Source organism: Rattus norvegicus, chromosome 15 (assembly GCF_036323735.1).
Source record: "Rattus norvegicus strain BN/NHsdMcwi chromosome 15, GRCr8, whole genome shotgun sequence".
Lineage (NCBI taxonomy): Eukaryota > Metazoa > Chordata > Mammalia > Rodentia > Muridae > Rattus > Rattus norvegicus.
Genome location: NC_086033.1, coordinates 105,057,357 through 105,077,426, shown reverse-complemented (window position 1 = coordinate 105,077,426; position 20,070 = coordinate 105,057,357). Strand labels below are relative to the sequence as shown.

Below are 20,070 nucleotides of genomic sequence, written 5' to 3'. Positions count from 1 at the left end.
CTGTGTCTGTCCTGGTGGGCATGCTGGCACCACCGTCCTACTGCCTTGGAGACTTCATTCAAGGCCCACTTCCTTATCTGCAGAAAGTATATAACAAGGTGCATACCTCCCAGGGCTGCCAAGTGACTGGAGAATAATGTGGAGCTCCCAGTCTCGGCTGGCGCGGAGCAAGCACGCTGTCAATGGCTGCTGCTGTCACTGAGCCTCCAGAGCTGGGAAACATGCACCATGAAGGAGAAAGCATTGTTAATGCTACCTCTCTAGAGGCAAAGGTTGGAGAAGGGCTCTGGAAGGGGACCTTCTGTAATTAATCAAAAGTTGACTGTCACTGCCGCACCCCACCGGCCCTGTTGCCTGTACCCCCAGACAGTAATGCTGTGCTGATTCACACAGGCTACGGCCACTCGGAGGCAGATGTCGCTCACCAGTCGCTTCTCGAAGCAAACATCGCCACTGAGGTCTGCCTCACAGCTCTGGACACCCTCTCGCTGTTCACACTGGCTTTTAAGGTTTGTATTAAACACTCCTGTTCAAGGTCAGAGGTTTTCAGTCTGATAAGTCCACCCAGCTTGTTAAACTCAACCAACACGCATGCATGGCCTATGTTTTCACTTCAGCTGGCCTTGCTTCTATAAAGAGACTGTTAGTCTCAGGGTTCCCTAATGAGGCCTCCCTGTAGTGAGTGAAGAGATCCCTGTTAATATGTAATAATGCTGAACTTGCCCCCTTGTGCTGCATGCGTGGAAATGCCAGGGGCCGTCCCTGGAGGCAGCCGTCTTGCCTCGAAGGCAGCATTTAGCCCAAGCCCTCCACATGATAGCTGTGGGAACCTAACCAGACATTTCTGCTTTGAATATCTGTAAACAAAGCCAAATGTCTTAAATTAGATATTCAAAGAGAGAGGCACAATTGAGTATAAATCCATCTTTTTAAAATTATTTATTTATTACTAAGTTAAATGAAAAGGCATGTCATGAAAAAAGAAATGAAAGTGTTTTGGTCTTGTTTTTAAATTTAGCAGACAATAATTAAGTAACTGATGCATGTTCTTCAAGCCTTTTTTTTTTTTAAACAAGACCAAACCCCAGTTAAAAAAAAGTATTGAGTTAGTGACCAAAGTAATTGGTTTGATTTTAATTTTTTTTATTCCTGTGTACCATTGTACTGTGTTCTCTCTTAGGAGCCTAAGGCTTCCCAGCTTAGAGTCTCTTCCATTTCTAGTCTAGAAAGAAAGTGTGAGTTAGTACTACCACCTGTGAGTGTTGCAGCCCATTGTTTAGTTGCCAGGGTCTTAGGGAAATATAACCAAAGTTTGTTTTCTCTGCTGGGGGTGGGGGCAGGGGGTGGAGGGCAGGGGTGGGGCTTAGCTCGGTTGATACAATACTTACCTAGCATGCATGAGGCCCAACCTGTGGTCAATGCTAGCACAGAAACCAGGAGGGGTGCATGTAATCCTATCACATGGGAGCCGGAGGGAGAGGATCACAAGTTCAAGGTCATCCTTGGCTACACAGAGATGGAGGCCAGCCTGGGCTACATGAGACTATCTCAGGACAAGTTCTTTCTCTTTACTAGTGACAGTAAAAATAATGTCACACACATACCCAATATGATGCCACTTTACTATAGTGTGCCCTCCCCTGAGGTGCCAAGCCATCCACATCCCCCATTAAGTGTATCTCCAGGAAGCCAGTTGAAATAGAGGGAAACACAGTTAACAGAACCAGGTTGTGGAGTGGTTACCTAGAGCCCCTCCTCTGTGGCTGCCACTCCTGGGGGCCCAAGCCCTGCTGTGACAAATGAAAAGCTCGGCTTTAAGGTCTAATCCGAGCACTCTGAGAAGCACACTGTGCTGGGACCTTCCCCCAGCGTAGCAGCTTCCGTGTAAAAGCCTATACCTAGGCCGTGAAGGTTTGAATGACAGCACGTCCAGCCCGTGTGCTGTACTGGGCCGAGTGAAATGCTTGTCCAGGCCAGCAGTGCAGCTTGTTTTTCTGCACTCTGCCTGGACCTGTGATCTGAAGATGCAGGAGGCTAGAGGAAGGACCCATGCAAAGCAGGTGTAGACAGAAAGGCTACTTATATAGCCCAAGAGCATCACGGGTGTCTCTCCCCCTCCTTGCAGCTAACAGCTGGCTGTAGCTAACAGCTGGCCCTATGCCTGAGGTGGAATTTCCCCATGCTGGGATTTCTGACCTCAGTCTATGACAGTAGGAATACAAGACCAGTTTTAGAGCCACTGCCTCACAGAAGAGACTGTCAGGGCATGGTTTACCTGTGCAGATCCTTGCATGTTTAAGTGATGCATGCTGTCCCTCCAAACGACTGACTACTGAGTGCCCAGAAAACCTGGCTGAGGAAATGCCTCACTTTGGGAGGACAGGACTCATGGCCTCTACCCATCAATTCTCTGACATGCCTGTAATGACAGCCCCATGTTAGAATTCACATACCACCAAATACCAGCTCCTGAATCCATTGCCGACATGTGGTTAGAAATGAGTATCTGGAAACCCAGTGAGTACCAAGGCTGTGAGCCATGCTACAGATTTCTAGATTAACTTCCCCACAGTGGAGAATGTTTCAGTGGTCTTTCTCCGTCTAGGGGAGCAGTCTGTACCTTCCTCAGAGTGCTTGTAGCAGAATTTGTTTATCTCAGCGCTTGGAAGACACAGTAATTCAATATATACACGGTCTGACATGTCTTCAAGATGTTAGACATGTCTAACGGTTATGCCAATGTGTGTTTTCAGAACCAGCTCCTAGCTGACCATGGACATAATCCACTCATGAAGAAAGTTTTTGATGTCTACCTGTGTTTCCTCCAAAAGCATCAGTCAGAAATGGCTTTAAAAAATGTCTTCACTGCCTTAAGGTCATTAATTTATAAGGTAAGTTACTTCAAGGCAGTGGTCTTGCTGACGGTTACAGGGTTCTCACTTCCGTCTGGGGTAGAGGCCATCGGAGTGCTGACCTTGCTGGTCTGTCTGCCCTGTGTTTTGTTCTAGTTCCCCTCAACGTTCTACGAGGGGCGGGCAGACATGTGCGCATCTCTGTGCTATGAGGTTCTCAAGTGCTGTAACTCCAAGCTCAGCTCCATCCGCACCGAGGCCTCCCAGCTGCTCTACTTCCTGATGAGGAACAACTTCGACTACACAGGGAAGAAGTCTTTTGTCCGGACACACTTACAGGTGCGTGCGCTCTCACTGCCCCAGGGCACAGGCGTCACTGAGGGTCACCCTGACCAATACAGCCCCTCATCGGTTCCCCAAAGGCTGTGAGTGGAGAGCTGAAGTCACACGAGCCACTAGTGTTTGTGTAATGGTCGGTATTCTTACAGACCTGGCCTGCCATGTCTCGTCATTAGCTCGGCATCTAGGTATTGATCAGTATTGAACTAAGTGACACGCTGTTGGGTCAAGGTGCTTAATATTAAATCCTAAAAAAAAAAAAAACCCAGAGAGGTTTTCCTGTCTTCTGTTTATGAGTATACCTCCTGTCTGTCCAGCTAAAACACCCAGAATTCTCTGCTCCGAGAACCCAGCAAGTCCTGTGTGCTTTTGTAGATGTGTTTCCTGTGGACGTGCTGTTGGGAGAACCTTTTCCATCTGTGTTTGTCCGTTTCTTATGTAGTAGCCATTGTCTGCAGACCTTATGTGCTAGGACTGAGTACTACAATGAGGAACAGAACAGATCTTCCCCTGGCCTCCTGAAGAGGGCCTCAGGCCCTGCGCAAACCAAGGCCAGTGCCCATGGAGGATCCTGAGGGAACTGAAGAGCCCCTGGTTAGAGATTCTGGGGAGCAGGGGCAGCTCCTCGAGAGCCTGGAGAATGAAGATGGGGGTGGCTTGAAGGCTGTTAGGCATGTTCTGGGCCATGGGTGCACTGAAGGAATCACCCACCTCGGAAGCTAGAAAAGCCCTTCATGCTTAGAACACAGGTGAGAAGGTACAGAAAACATGCTGTCTGTCACGCATTCAAATCTTTGCATATTCAGAGGACCCACCCACTCGGGCTCCAGTTTTAAGAGCAGGTCTTAAGGGGTACACACTTCATTAACAGAGAACACTGCAATCCGGGTCAGAGAGGGTGGTATTCTGGATGAGGGATGGTGAGATTGGAAGGAAGAGGGGATTCAGTTGGCAATCCTCAGTGGTTGTACTCACCTGTGGTGGAGGGAAAGAATGTAAGGAGCGCCTCCACATTGGTGCGTAAGCACCTGAGTCAAGGCAGACTGCCCGTTGCATTGTTAACTTCTACACGTTCTGTTAAAAGAAAATGCCTTTTACCCATTGAACATTTAACCTGTAAGCTCAAAACAAAACTGAGGGAAGGGTAATATGGTTTCCCCTCTTACCCAGAATGCAGTGGGTGAGCAGCAGCCTGAGTGGTTCGGGTGTGTCTTTGTGTTCTTCTGTGTTCTTTCTGATTCACATTTTTAGTTTTTGGGCAAACACATTAGGGCAAACAATCAAATTCTGGGTTGGTTTTTGAAAGTGATTAAAAGAAACCTCTGACACTGTCCCACGTTGGTCTGGCTCCCCAGTCCACACATCTGGCCGCGCAGAGGCTTCATGCACAGCAGAGCTGAACCTGGCCATCATATGAAGGTGACCTGGTTGCTTGTGTGTCTGTCCCTAAGGTCATCATCTCTGTCAGCCAGCTGATCGCAGACGTGGTTGGCATTGGAGGAACCAGATTCCAGCAGTCCTTGTCTATCATCAACAACTGTGCCAATAGCGACCGGCTCATTAAGGTGAGTAACTTCCTATTTCACCCCAAGTCTGCCGAGTCATAGGATGTGTGTGCACCAGGAGAAAGTAGGTGATGTCACGAGCCCTTCCCCTCCCCCTGTCTAGTGTGTGACGTCGTAAGTCCTTCTCTCCCCTGTGTAGCACACCAGCTTCTCCTCTGATGTGAAGGATTTGACCAAGAGGATCCGCACAGTCCTGATGGCCACAGCCCAGATGAAGGAACATGAGAACGACCCAGAGATGCTGGTGGACCTGCAGTACAGCCTGGCCAAGTCCTACGCCAGCACCCCTGAGCTCAGGAAGACATGGCTGGACAGCATGGCAAGGATCCATGTTAAAAATGGGGATCTCTCAGAGGTAGGGAGCCCTGCCTGCCCCTTTGAAGTGTTTTTGAGAAATAGTTATCCTCTATTTATTCCCTGAAGTGACTTTCAAGGAAAGTTGTACCACTGATCAAAACAAGCCAATGGAAGCAATGTGGTGCCTCAGACACAAACAGGAACAGGTACAGGAGTTGTAGGCTTGGGGTGACTTCCCAGTTGGGCATCTTAGTCACTGGAGACAGAGTATAAGGGGTTACCTGCATATTTAGGTAGTTTCCTGCTACTTAAAGCACGTTCTCCTGCACCAAGACTCCTCTGGGGTTCAGTCTCACAGTAGAATTAGCACTTCCTGTTACAATAGTGGTAAGGATGTGTAGCAGGTCTTTGAGCATCCCCATCTGTTCAGAGCAGACACTCTGCCCTGTGTAGCTGGTATGGCCGGGAGCAGGCATGGGAGACAGACTCCAAACCAGGACCACACATTTCCCAACTCTGGCATTGCACCATGATCCCTAGGCCCTGTGTGCCTTGACAGCATCGTGTAAAACGAGAACTTCAAGAAAACTTAATGACTGCACGTGGGTTTTGTCTTACCAAAGTGAGAGTATTCACTTCAACTTTTGACATCTCTGTGGCTCTTTCAGTGATCAAGATTCTAAGTCTGAAATATTGGTCACCGTCATCAGGGTGGCATGCTGAAGCACACGCACTCGCTTCTTTGTGAACACAAACATACACGGCTATCATAGAAAGGAAGTTATGATAGTAATGTTCCGTCATTCTCAGGGTTATCGTGATGTGTACAGCCCAGGTCTCTTAGAAGCAGAAAGAGCCCTCTCTGAGTCCAGCTGTCAACAAACCACAACAAACTGGGTGGCTTATCAAACAAGTTTATTCCCTTACAACAGGGAGGCTGGTGATCCCAAATCAGAGCATCCAGGGCGGAATGTGTCCCCTGTCTCTCTCCCAGCTGCTCATGTTACCAGCGTTCATCCCCTAGCATCCACTTTCACATGGAATATTCTACCATAGGTCTCTTCTCCACTACGGCACAGCTGTGCTGGGTTCAAGGCCTACCCAGTACTAGTGACTTCATTTTAACTAATAACCACAACCCTGTTTCCAAAAGTGTGTCACACTCTGAGGCCTATTCTGTTTCATTTCTGTTTCCATGAGAGAAATATCCAAAAGCAGCTGAGAGGAAGAAGGCCTCTCTCCAGGTCACACGGTCCGTCACTGGGGGGAAATTCGAGGCAGGAGCATTACAGCAATAAGGCAAGAGCAGACAGACACTCTTGTGCCCATGCCACCTGCCTGCTGCTCGTCTTGCTCACCAGAGGATACACACTTCACGAGCTGGCCCTTTGCTCCCACTGTAGTTGGCGTTGTACAGTTTCTCAGAGCCTCCGCTGTTTCCATCCCGTGATACCTCTGCAGCTATGTGCTGTGAAGCTGGAGTAGCATGTACAGTGGGAACACTGCCTGTTATGGTCAGATAACCTAGTGAGTAGAACACCCGGCCTTTCCTCCACAGCTAGGCGCAGGTCAGAATGCCCACTTCATAGGCAGCCTGCACACACAGGTGGGTGTTCATGCAATACCTGAGGCCACCATGTGGAGGCAGCGCCCACCTGATGAAGGCAGTGCCGGGTTCCACATGGTCTCAGTTCCAACACTTGCTTTTGATTTTGACAATAACTGGACAACTTGGTGAAAAGATGTTTTTGTTCTCTCATTTTAAGGCATTTATAGGATTGATCTCTGTGGGCAGGGAGACTTGAGGCTGAGGCGTGCTGAACACACACATTACCAGCCCAGATTGCACCCCAGCCCAGATTCTTGGTTAGAAAATTGTGTTTTTAAAAAAAAAAAAAAAAAAACACAGCCTTCGGTGTTCAAGTAGAAAGAACAGAACATGGGCTGGAGAAATAGCCCAGCAGTTAGGAGCACACTGCTCTTGCAGAGTTTGGTTCCCAGCACCCACATTGAGCTCTGTGGGACCCAGCTGCCTCCGACAGGCACCTGAACACACGTAGAGGTAAAATTTGAAACAGAATCAAAGAACACACACACATACACATACATAAGCAATGCTTAAAAATAAATTAAGTTGAAAGGGAATTTTATTAGCTCAAGTGTGTGAGTCTGGGAAACCTTTTCTTTAAATAATTGTTGTTTTGCTTTAAGAAAATAAAGCAAATAATCTCCTCAGTGTGCAAGTTCTGTCTTTCACGCTAAGACGCAGCAGTTGTAAACGGGGACAGCACAGCAGTTGGCTGTCATGTGTCTTGCTTTCCTGCTGTTGATAGTTGGTGTCTGAAGAGCTCAGGAGAGGGCCTGCCTCCTGAAGCCACAGGGTTCTAAGTGACTAAGAACTGTGTGTTGTTCTTTTAACCCAGGCAGCAATGTGCTATGTCCACGTGACAGCTTTGGTAGCGGAATATCTCACACGGAAAGGTAAGGACACGCTTGAGCCTTGGGATGCAAGGGACCGCACTGCATGCACCGTTGGCATCTTAGTCCCGGTCGCAGCCCTTAACTGCCCTCGTGGGCAAAGTCCCAGCCCCAGTGTCACGGAGAGGATGGCCCGTTGTTCTAGCTCGTACTGCTCGGCAGAAATTGGCTAATAAGCTTACCTCTGGCTGCATCTGACCAGCTAACACAAGCTGAAAGACTTTACTTCCCCTTAAGATATTTTCCCACTGGAACTGCTTATCCATCAGTGACAGTTCTATGGGGAAGTTGTTGGATGGAGTTTCTGGAATGTAACTCTGCTGACTAAATTTATTATGGGATTTAGGCGGCCATGCTAGCCAGAGGTCGTAAGGGGCAGGTGATCCACATTTGTGTGCCACACACTTGTTCCCATGAGTTCGTTCGTGACCGAACAGTTACCTGGTGCAGCCTTCAGGCTGACATTTGGTTTTGTAGTACTGGGGTTCTGGAGAGACGGGCAGTCTGCACACTGTCCCTGGTCCGAGCTCACGAGGTGTGCCCGTACAAAGCGAGAAGCGTTATAAAGCTGCCAAGGTCATACAGTGTCTGTTTTTTAGAATGGGGCTGTCAGACATCAGAGGAAACCAAAGGGGCTATGTTCCCTTTAGCGTTTCCTGCCGAGCCATTCTATCAGGTGACACGTTTCCTTGTGTTTAGAAGCTGACCTAGCACTCCAGCGGGAACCACCTGTCTTCCCCTACAGCCATACCTCCTGCCAGAGGAAGAGCCGGGGAGGTGAGCCTGAGGGTCACCCAGCTCCCCAGGGTCCCCAGCTGCTCGTTCACATGGCACTCCAGGGCTGTGGCGGTGTGTGTGCCAGTTCTGCGTGGTCTCTCCCTCTACCTGGGCTCTGTGGGTCTCTCTCAGCCATCCGTCCCTGTGTGATGAACACCCAAGGGGTACTGACCGAAACACGGAGGCCGGTTTTATGTCTTTATTTTAGGGGTGTTAATGTCTCCTCAGGCTAAGATCAGAGCTTTTCTTTGGGGACTCTTTGCTTTCCATATCAGATCAAAGCAAGGCTGTATGAGCACCATGATGGAGATTCTGGCTAACTCACAACTGACTGGAAATGACTAACTCGGAATTGATTGGACATTGAACAAATGTGGAGCAGGAATGTCTCTGCCTAACAGTCCAAGGCCTTTCTCACACTGTCACACCACTGATACTGAGCTGGCTTAAGACAGTGTCCCAGTGCCCACCTTGAGCTCAAGGAGTTGGCTTTTACCCCAGTGCTGATACATTGTAGCTAACAGATCAGGCTCTGGGGCCCAGACTGCTGCTTTCTGCCTCTCTTCCTGCTCAGACAGCTGTCTAGAGGCCAGCCAAGGCAGCCCCACAACTCAGGCGTTCCTGGAAAGGGTCAGGCGGGAGGGCTCCAGTCTGTGGGTCATCACCGCAAAATGGGTGAGATGCCCAACTACTAGGAGGAAGCACCTGTCTTTGAGCCACTTACGTCTCAGTGGTTGGCTTTCCTTTCCCTGTTGTCTGACTAAGGATCTTTCTACCTAGTCGGATTTTCGTTTCCATGTTAATTTGCCACTAGCTTGACTCAATCATAACTTTTCAGCATATAGTTTATTTGAAGGCTGAATGGATTAAGGTGGGTAACAAAATGAAAGAGTTGAGGGGCTGGAGGTGACGTGTGGGGAAATGACGGGAGAGGCCACGCTGGTCCCCAGCCTCCTGTGCGGACGCTGGGCTCACATGGGAGAGATTTCCACATCAGCCGTTTACTTCCACACAGAAACACACAGGGCAGGAGGAAGCCTCGAGTCCCAGCCTCTTTCTGCTTGACCGTGCTCCCTCTGCTCTCTCCCTGCCCAGGCATGTTCAGACAGGGGTGCACAGCCTTCAGGGTCATCACACCAAACATTGATGAAGAGGCTTCCATGATGGAAGATGTCGGCATGCAGGATGTCCATTTCAATGAGGTGAGTCCCAAGGCTCAGGTAGACTCCCAGGTACTGTCACACGCCACGTGACCTGTCTGTCACATTAGCTGCACACAGGTGGTGGACCCACCAGATCTTATCACCCAGTAAACAGCAATGCTGTTTAAATAGTCCTTGGCATGTTCCTCCCAGAAAATCACTAAGGCCAGCGTTTCTCAGCATTATTCCTATTTAAGGACACTTGGAGCCTGCTGACCCATCAGTGCCTCAACTCAGAGCCTTTCTCCCTCCCCAGTGCTCCCCAGGCTGAGCCTAGGGTGCAGCTTCTCCACACAGCTCAAAGCCAGCAGGCAAAGCTGGGACACTCTCGCTCTCCCATCCTAGCCAGCCCTCCTTTCTGGAGGGAAGGCATGCTTGGACATGTCTGTCAGAGGTCCAACACGTCTAGAGTTTTCAACCTCTCTACCAATATCTGTGGACCGTGAATTTCATTACTGTCTTAGTCTGCCTTTAATTTTAGTCAGTGTCTCTAATTCTAGGAACCTCCTCCCTAACAGACATGCAAAGCCCTAAGAGTCCAGCCTAGGCTCATGACCAGAGCAGCCCAAAGTCGAGCTTCCTTACTGACTCCATGAAAGTGCTGGAGGCCACCCTAGTCCACCTCCACAGAGATTAAAAACCCAGCATTTTCTGCAAACTTCCTCACAAAACAGGACAGCAATGTGGCCACTTCTCTATAAGGAGATGGTTTTGATATTTTGATATTAAACTGAGAACGTGAACAAAATGCCAGTCTTCTGCTTGCATTGGCTACATTCTCTCTTCTGGGAATCTCTGCTGCAGGCATGTACCTGTGTGCACCTGTGTGTACCTGTGTGTACCTTTGTGCACCTGTGTATACCTGTGTGTGTACCCATGTACACCTTTGTGTACCTGTATGTACCTGTGTGCACTTGTGTGTACCTGTGTGTACCTTTGTGCACCTGTGTATACCTGTGTGTGTACCTGTGTGCACCTATGTGTACCTGAGTGTACCTGTGTGCATCCATGTGTACTTGTGTGTACCTGTGTACACCTTTGCGTACCTGTATGTACCTTTGTGTACCTTTGTGCACCTGTGTATACCTGTGTGTGTACCTGTGTGCACCTTTGTGTACCTATGTGTACCTGAGTATACCTGTGTGCACCTATGTGTACCTGTATATACCTGTGTGTACCTGTATGCACCTGTGTGTACCTATATATACCTCTGTGCGCCTATGTGCACCTGTATGTACCTGTGTGTGCACCTGTATGCACCTGTGTCTCCCTCTCTATAAACCCAGAGTAGATTGAAAGAATAGAAGGATGCTTTTAGTTCCAGTCTCTTTTAAGGAGAAATATAAAGTCACCTACTTGTTCACTTGGAGAGAAAATGGCAGCAGAGGGAGGCTCATACCGCCCACCTCCACCATTTGAACTGTTACATCTTGACTAGGGGAGTGTGTGTGCAGCGTTACAGCTCTTGATTGTTTCCATGCAGATGAGGAGGGCTGTAGACAAATACTTCCTGTGACACAAACCAGGCCTGTGGACCCATTTCTGTAAATGTACCCTAGAGCCCTCTAAGGAAGTCTGTGGGGCCCTTACTGAGTACAGGTCTGATGCTGGGTTCCTTTTATGCACCAACAACCATAAAATAGACTGAGTAAGAAGGTAGGAGGACACAGACACTGTCAATAATTGAAAGTTCTTCGAGGTCTTCAGTAAAACATGAGCTGTATAAGGGGTGGAGAGACGGCTCGGCAGTGAAGAGGGCTCACTCCTCTTGCTGAGAACCCGAGCTTCATCAGGGGGCTGTGGAGAGACACTTGTCTCAAAAACTAAAACAAGCAGTATATATAAAGGGGCTCTTAAGTGCAAAAAGCTCAAGAACTGCTATTGTAAATTGTCTCATCTCAAATGGCTCTCAAGATTTAAAGCTAAATATGAAAAAGGAAGATAGTATATTGAATGTACTTCATGAAATTAAAATGGTAAAATGAGGCTTGAGAGACAACTCGGCCATTAAGAGTGCTTGCTGCTCAGTTATAAGGACCCGAATTGCATTCCTTGCACTCCCAACCAACTGTAACTCTGCTCCAAGGGATCTGAGGCGCCCTCTTCTGGTCCCTGTGCATGCGTACACTCATGTGCATATACACTCAGACACATGCACAAAGACACACACAGAAATAAATCCTTTAAAAAGAATACTATTAAATTTGGTTTAATAATGGTAGTGAATTTTTCTAATTATCCTGGGGAGAACATAAGTTGTTAACTCCATAGTATATACTGATTACTCCATTTTTACACCATGAAATTCCAGGACAGATGGTAGAGCTTTTTGGTTTTGTTTGGTTTGGTTTGGTTTGGTTGTTGTTTTTGGTTGGTCGGTTGGTTTTGGCTTTGTTTTTGTTTTGACTGGTTTCTTCGAAAGCTGGCATGTCCGAGTTTTCTCTTTGGTTAGCCCATCAGCCCTCGGGCCAGGCTATCTTTGGAGCTCAGTACTTTGTTTGGAATTAGGTAAGGAGCGTGGGGATGCCAAGATCAGTTAGGGATTTGAAAGTCTAGTTTCCAGTAACCTGCCCTGCAGGATAACGTAAAGCTCACCTGTGCACTTCTGATCAAGTCACAGACTGAGGTGGTTTTGAGAACCTAAGGAATCAGCCTCTGAGGTCAAGCATACATCCCCTGGAGAAGCCGACGGGCGTCACCACCTCTGAGTAAGACTTGAGCATGTGACAAAGACCACTTTATCAGCTGTTTTCAGAATAGGGTTGAGCCACTGTGTCCTTGAAGCATAAAGTGGGTAAATCTTTAACAAGGTCCATAGTGCATGGCAGTCTGTAATGGCTAGGATGAGACATCGAAGGGACATAAAGTCCTGCTGTCAAGATTCATACTGACAGGAAGTAACCAGTTCTCGGTGACAGGAAAAGGGACACTGCCATGTTGATCTTCAGGCCGGCTGCTTGGATGTCTCAAGGTAAACAGTCTGTGAGGTGGACAGTCTGTACCTAAGAGGAAGGAATTACGAGGGCTGATAGGAAAGAGGCCTGTGACCCAGTAATAAAAATCACAACCCCTTTATCCTCACAGGTCGATATGAGTAAATACCGTCAGTGCTCTAACATGCCGGTCAGGAGGGACCTAAGTGTGACAGTTGTCTTAGCACCAGGCCTGAGACCCAGGGCGCGCTTGGTCTGTCTTTCCCTTCCCTGCTGAAACCACAGAGTGACTTCCAGGTGCCTAACCACTAATTATACCGAAGCATCCAGTTCCTGTTCTCAATGAATGCTAAGAAGTTAGGGCCTGGGCCTTGTAGGTTGAAGATTCTGCATTCCTAAAGGTACCAGAATTGTACTGGACTCCTGCAACCTTGAAATCACCCCTCCATGACTGATGCAGTAACAGGATCCTGTCGGGGTGGAGGCTGTACATTTGGAAAAGTGGAAAACTCTAATAGAGGGGCTTTAAAAATTCAAAAAGGGAGCCAAACCTGGGGCCATGACTTGCACCTGCAATCCCAGCCCCAGGCAGTGAGCCAGGAGGATTGCAGCGATCTCAAGGTGACCATAGAACGAGAAAGATCCTGTCTCAAATTTAAAAAAAAAAAAGTGTAGACAGGTAAAGTGCCAAGTAAAGTGCCAGCTGCTCTCCATGGCCCTTCCATCCCATCAAAGTCAGCACCCCCCAGGGAATCTTAGGCTACCGAGTTCAGCTGCCAGCATGAGATGCAGCCTTGGTCCCTCCAGAACATGGCTTCTGTGTGCTGACCCTGAGGAAATGCGTCTTAGCTTTTGATTGTCCCAGTGAAACAAAGGCTTTGCTTTAGTGGTTCTGGTCTCCTGTTAATCACAGCAGATTCTTCAACTCCAGCTGACCAGAACCCACAGATTTGTAATGCAAAATGTCACACAAATGGCTTAATATAGTCTTTCAAACGTCACAAGCCAGGCCTCCCTTGTCTGTACTGTCCCCAGAGTTTGTCCTCTTAGTCCCTACAACAGCTCACTAAGCTCTGATCACTCAGGGGCTTTTTCAAGCCCAAAGTTCTAAAGTCCTAACAGAATCCTTCCCAAAACAACATGGTCAGGTCTATCACAGCAGTGCCTCACTCCTGGTACAATATCTGTCTTAGGGTTTCTGTGGCTGAGATGAAACACTGTGACCAAAAGCAAACTAGGACAGGAAAGGGTTTGTTTCACTTACAGTTCCACATCACATTTAGCTCAGAGGAAGTCAGGACAGGAGCTAAAGGCAGGAACTTAGAAGCAGGAACTGATGCAGAGGCCATATTGAGGGGAGCTGCTGACTGGATTGCTCCCCGTGGCTTGCCCAGCCTGCTTTATTATCCGAGGACCACTAGCCCAGGGATGATGTCACCCATAACAGGCTGGGTCCTCCCATATCAACCACCAAGAAATATCCTATGGTCTTGCCTACAGCTTGATCTTATGGAGGAATTTCATTGATTGAGATCCCCCCGTCTCCGATGACATTAGCTGTGTCAAGCTGACATAATATTAGCCATCAAGTATGATATCCTCTAGGTTCACAGCAGTCTACGTCTCCAGCCCTTTAAGTTAAAGGAGTAGACAGAGAGATGGAAATATGCACTTTCCCTGGGACCCACTCATGGCCCTTCTGAGCCTAGGAGTCAGAAGATTGGGATTCCTTCACATAGACCATCCATGTTGGTGTGTCCATTTCTGGGCCCTTTTTATTCACCTATGTAACCCCAAACCAGTACCAGTAGTAGCCTGCCCTTCTTCATCTCTCATACTGTGAGGACGTTTCATAGTCTAGGTGATGCTGCATTCTCCACATTGGTGTGGGTTTTGGTTGGTGGTCGTTCTGTTTAAACAGGTTGTCCTGTTGTTGTAAAATTATAATAAACAAAAAGGCTGTCTTTTACTCCCTCTAGACCCAGCACTGCAGTGCCCTAAGATATCTGGTAGATATCTTGCCAGAAACAATATCCTAATTCTGTGGCAGCCCAGAGTCTCTGCCACCACACACTCTCTTACACCTAAATCGCTACAAGAAAGAACACACAACACAGTAACCTCTCATCCAGTTGATAAGATGTAATCGCCCACCTAAACACACAAAGCCCTGTACACATCCATCTTTTAAGAATATTCATAACAACCTGTAAATACACAGAGTGGAATCTTAACATCCGCCTCCATGTTCTCTCGGCTGCTTCTCCCCCAGTCTCCTATTCCAGTCTCCTCCTCTTCCTTCAGACTTTTCTCCTGCCCATCCTTCCTTCTCGTCCAGTGACAGGCCTCGCTCTATCCTGTACCCACCCTCACCTGTATGTCCTGCACAGCCCCAAGTCGTACTCTGGTGGTGTCTGTGGTCCCTAGGTAGAGCACTGTGCTAGGGCTGTGGCTATGAGTTTCGTGAGGATGGACCAACAGAGCATGCTCTACTGGGTGTCCTCAAGAGGACACATAAATCAAGGTTGTGGATTAACTGGACGGTCTGCCTGTACCTGAGGCTTGCGGGAACTGGTCAGCATCCATCTTCATAACTTGGTTGATAGGCGGTAAATGGTTTAAAAGAATTGACTACTATTGTTTTATTAGGCAATAAATCCCACCTGTCCAGTCACCATTGAGTACACGGACTATTTATGAACTCAGTCCAGCAAGTCTCTGGTTTCCTTTAGACAAAATTACGTCTGTTCTGAAACAGCTGCTGGTAACAGACAACGTGTTCGCATCCGTGGAGCATCTCGGGAGACCGAAATCAGTGATTCTGTTTGTGTCTCATTCTAACTTTGGCACTTGTAACCCCATCTAACTTCCCTTGCCTTAAGTGGGAGTATTCCAGAATTGTCTAAGTTACATGTGTTCCCTCACTAGTGCAGTGATTCTTGTGAACAGTATTGGTCACGGGAGAAGGGGACTTGACCAGTAGAGTTTGTGTGGTTGTCCTGTCTTAGTTCTGCAGTGCGTGCTAGGCTTCCTTGGCAGTGGGCTGCATGACAGAGACAAAGCAGGACAAGATGAAACCATAGCCTCAGATGTTTTCTTCCCACCGAAGAAGGACACTGAGTTCACAGTCCCTGAGAATCAGAATTGGAAGTGTCTGAGTTCCTGTGTCCTGGGAATTTCTGTTTTGACTTCTCATTCATCCATAAACTAACTGTATGTGCCCAGTGCCAGCCAGGGGACTGTGTAAACAGGGAGCCTGCCCTGCATGCTCTCATTTAATGCAGTGCACCCCGACATCCATGTGCCTAGGGGTTACCGGGTTCCTGCTGTAAACTCCAATTATGCTGTAGACTCTTCCTCCCCGACTCAGTTAAGTGTGGGTGGGATACATGAATCAGTGTTTTTTCAGATTGTCTTTTAAAACATAAAGTATGTGTTTATATTCACCAGAGAAGTATGTGCTATACACACCAGGGAAGATAAAAATGTGGTGGGTCTTCTAGAGCAGCAGTTACAGGCTGTTGTGAGCTGCCGTTCCAAATGTGGGTCCTCTGGAATATCAACAAGGGCCTGCATTCTCTGAGCCATGTCTGCAGGCCCTGGGATCAGGGCTCTAACATTCCAGCAACCATGTCCTCGACTGCACAGCACAAGTGTGAGATAAGCAATGGCAGTACACCATCACCCAGCCTGCTCACAGGTTCATTTACGCCCAAGCAGTAGACATGGAGATGACGTCTGGCTCTATTTTAATGATTACGTCGATCCCATCCTAAGATAGAACAAGTGACCTGTATGCAGAAAAAGTTAAGTACCACACGCAAACACTTTCTTATGTGGGAATTAATTGTAGTACATATATGCACAGATGTGTGTGTACACAGTGTGTGTTAATTGTAGTACACATACACACAGGTGTGTGTGCACACACCATTAGTGTGATTACTGTAGTGCACATACACACAGGTGTGTGTGCACACACCATTAGTGTGATATCTGTAGTGCACATACACAGAGGTGTGTGTGGGTACACAGCATTAGTATGATTACTGTAGTGCACATACACACAGGTGTGTGTGCACACACCATTAGTGTGATTAACTGTAGTGCACATACACAGAGATGTGTGTGCACACACCATTAGTGTGATTACTGTAGTGCACATACACACAGGTGTGTGTGCACACACCATTAGTGTGATTACTGTAGTGCACATACACAGAGATGTGTGTGCACACACCATTAGTGTGATTACTAGATTGCACATACACACAGGTGTGTGTGGGTACACAGCACTAGTGTGATTAACTGCAGTGCACACACACACAGGTGTGTGTTATGTTATGTTAGCGCGACATCCCTATGAAACGAAACTGGCTAATTTTGCTTTTTTAAACTTCGTCAACACCTTGTGGGTTTCATGCATTGAGACTTTCAGTCTAGTGCCATAAACTGGGTGCTTTATGGATACACAGAGCCCTCCCCAGCCTGTCCCTGTGCATGTCGACAACTCTGAGAAGTAGCTTAGTGTGTTTGTCCAAGGTGGGAAGCCCATCAGGCATTGTGCACAACCACTGTCCTGCCCATTGTGTGGTTTCCTTCTGGTTTCCAGGGTTAGTGATTGTGAGCCAAGGTAAACGGAATTTCTGCTTAGAATGTCATGTGTGCGCTCATGTTTAGTTGGCATGTCTTAGTTTTATAACCCTTATAGTTTTATACTGATAAATATGGTCTATTAAACCTAACGATCTATGATTACTGCTTCTGATTTCTGTCCAAAGCCTTGTCGCTTCATGGAGGAGCTGTAACTGTCTAGGTCTAGAATTAGCATTGGTTCGAATAATTCACAGCACACATGCCTTGGTGTTCAGTAACCCACACTTGACACCATGAGAAAATGATTTAGATTTTATGTGTTAGTATGTGTATGAGTGGTTCCCCTGCATGTATATCCCTGCACCATGGGCATGCCCATTGGATTCCTGGGAGCAGAAATTACATACAGTGGTGAGGCACCATGTGGGTGCTGGGATTGAACCCTGCTCCTCTGGAAGAGCAGCCAGTGCTCTTAAGCACTGAGCTACCTCTCCAGGCCGTAGATGTACTCTGCTTGCTTTTAGTTCATTTTTGAGAAAACCTATATCAACTCTGCTTTTTATGGCATTTATTACCATATCCTTACAATAAGCAGTGCATTCTGGCTGCTAGGCTATGGATCCTGAATGCCTCCTGACCGAGGGAAGGATAACACAATGTTCCATAGGACGTGAGCACAGCTGGCACCTTCTTTCCTAATGTGTGATGGCAGTGAATGTGTTTTGTGATGATATTTCTGTTTGTTTTATCAAACGCTGCCATTCCTAGCCATCCTGGGGAGTCTGTCCAGTTGAACAACCTCTTTCCGTGCACGTGTAACAGATTTTCCTCTAATGAGCTTATCTTTATCCTACAATACAGCATGCACTATTTGAAATCAGGCTGCATTTTTAAAACCACCTCCTTTTTCAGGTGGACTAAGCCAGAGTAAAATTGCATTTAAATATCTACCAGACAAGCTGGTAGGCAAGGCTGTGGGGCATTTTCTTGACTAATGATCAGTGTGGGAGGGCCCAGCCCATTGTAAGTGATGCCTTCCACCCCCAGGGCAGGTCACTTGGGACTCGGTGGTTAAGAGGCTTGCTCCTCTGGAGGACCCGGGTTCAGTTCCCAGCACTCACATGGTGGCTCGCATTGCCTGTAACTCCAGTTCCAGACTATTCGATGTACTTGCACGTGCTACACATGCAGACAAGGAGATGCATGGGAATCATTTTAAAGGATATATTTTTTAGAAATTATCTTCAATAAATGACTAATTCCTTTTTCATGTAGAAAACTTTGAGTATGCCACCGTGGTGTGTTTAATCCTAAGTCTCCGCTCACGCTCCTCATGCCTGGACACCTGGTACAGATTCTCCGGCCCATCAAACCATGGGTCAATTCTTCACGTGTCCTGTGTCTTACTTAGGGTTTCTATGGCTATGATAAGAACACTGTGACCAAGAGCAACTTGGGAAGGAAAGGGTTTGTGTCCCCTTAGCTTCGAGGTAATGGTCCTTCGCTGAGAGAAGTCAAGGCCAAAGCTCAAGCAGGGCAGAAAGGTGGAGGCAGGAGCAAGCCTCCAGGAGAGTGCTGCTTGGCTGGCTTGCTCGGCCTGCTCTTGGGTGTCCTCTAGGGCCACCTGCTGTGGGGGCACCTCCCCTGGGGGGGCACCTGCTATGGGGGCACCTGCCCTGAGGAGTTCCTTCCTTGGGGGGGGGACCCCTTACAAGGGACTGGGCCCTCCCACATTGATCATTAATCAAGAAAATGCCCCTCAGCCGTGCCTACTGGCCTGTCTGGCAGAGGCACATCCGCAATTTTTCCTTCCCAAATGACTCTTAGCTGGTGTCTACCTGTCTTCCCTTCCCCTCATATTTGAGTGGACGCCACTCCTCTGAATTCATGACTCACTGTGAGTTCTTTTGAGCACTTACTGCCATCTTGAATGAACTCACTTGGGTTCCGGCTCCTACACAGAGCAGGAAGTGCTATTCTGTGACACATCTCCACCAGCTGATAGTTCTGCACCTCCTGTACATCAGTTCTGGCTGCTCGAGTATTCCCTTATGGGCCCCCTCTCTGCCACACAGCGGAACAAAAACCATCTGTATTCGTTAGCTTTATTGTCTCTATGACAAGTGCACAAGAGGAAACCATTCAAAAGGAGGAGAGATTTACCGACCATCTCAGAGCCTTTAGCATGTGGTCTAATGGCTCCATTGTTTCTGGGTCAAAGTGAGGTCAAATCATCACAGCAAAAGGATGGGAGGGTGGAGAATGTTCACCTAATGGTAGCTGGGAATGGAAGAGAGAGCGCAAGGGCCAGGGGAAAGACAGTCCTCACAGGCTTTAAGGTACACCCTTAGTGTTCCGTACATAAGTGTCGTGTGACATCTGTGCTTTGGGTTTTGAATGAGAGTGGGGGTGTTGTTGTTGATGTTGTTGTTGTTGTTGTTGTTCTTTTGTTGTGGCATACAGGAGTAAAGTAATAAATAGCAAAAGCATATACCAGGTAGATAGAAACGGCTTGCATGTAACAACATGTATCATATCTAACATTTACAACGTCCAACAAAAAACAATGTGAATAGCCAGTGGGGAGAGCTGGCAAAAGGAACATCAAATCAGGCAACCGCAACGTCCAGCAGAAATGTCCAAGGAAGCCCCTCTGGATCCTCTCCACAAAGATTCCGGCCTCCCTTCTCCACCCCAGGCATTCTTAAACTATGGGGTAAAACAACAGGTTAGCTTGTAGCTGTCCTCCAGGGTGCAAGATCTTTAACACTGTAGCTGTTTACTCTTCTCATTTCTCCCGGACACAGGGGAGCAGCCAGCACTAGGACACTTTTGGAGGACACTGGGAATGGACATGCTTGGGACTCAGATGAGCCCTCCTTGGTCCCGAAGTCTGCTTTCAACTAGTGACTAGCAACATGTGACAATTTACCAGTGTAACTTCTCCCTAGTGACCCACTTTCTCCATCTGTGCTCCTAAAATTTCCCCACCATCCAGACCAAGCCTTCAGCCCAACACTACTGAAAATGC

At 47.8% G+C, this 20,070-nt stretch overlaps 1 protein-coding gene across 47 annotated transcripts in view; it reads left to right on the top strand.

Annotated features, from left to right (window-relative positions):
* Positions 1–20,070, top strand: part of Dock9 (dedicator of cytokinesis 9) — a 271,459-nt gene that overhangs the window by 212,373 nt on the left and 39,016 nt on the right. For 26 of the 47 annotated variants that reach the window (XM_063274005.1, XM_063274015.1, XM_063274004.1 and 23 more), the window contains 8 exons: positions 394–509; positions 2,754–2,891; positions 3,009–3,191; positions 4,643–4,756; positions 4,896–5,111; positions 7,477–7,534; positions 8,231–8,308; positions 9,404–9,510. In XM_063274005.1, coding sequence (XP_063130075.1) covers positions 394–509; positions 2,754–2,891; positions 3,009–3,191; positions 4,643–4,756; positions 4,896–5,111; positions 7,477–7,534; positions 8,231–8,308; positions 9,404–9,510 — 1,010 coding nt within the window. Of the gene's footprint in view, positions 1–393; positions 510–2,753; positions 2,892–3,008; positions 3,192–4,642; positions 4,757–4,895; positions 5,112–7,476; positions 7,535–8,230; positions 8,309–9,403; positions 9,511–20,070 lie in introns of those variants that run through there. The other 21 variants (NM_001105759.2, XM_063274027.1, XM_006252503.5 and 18 more) reach the window with 3 other exon arrangements.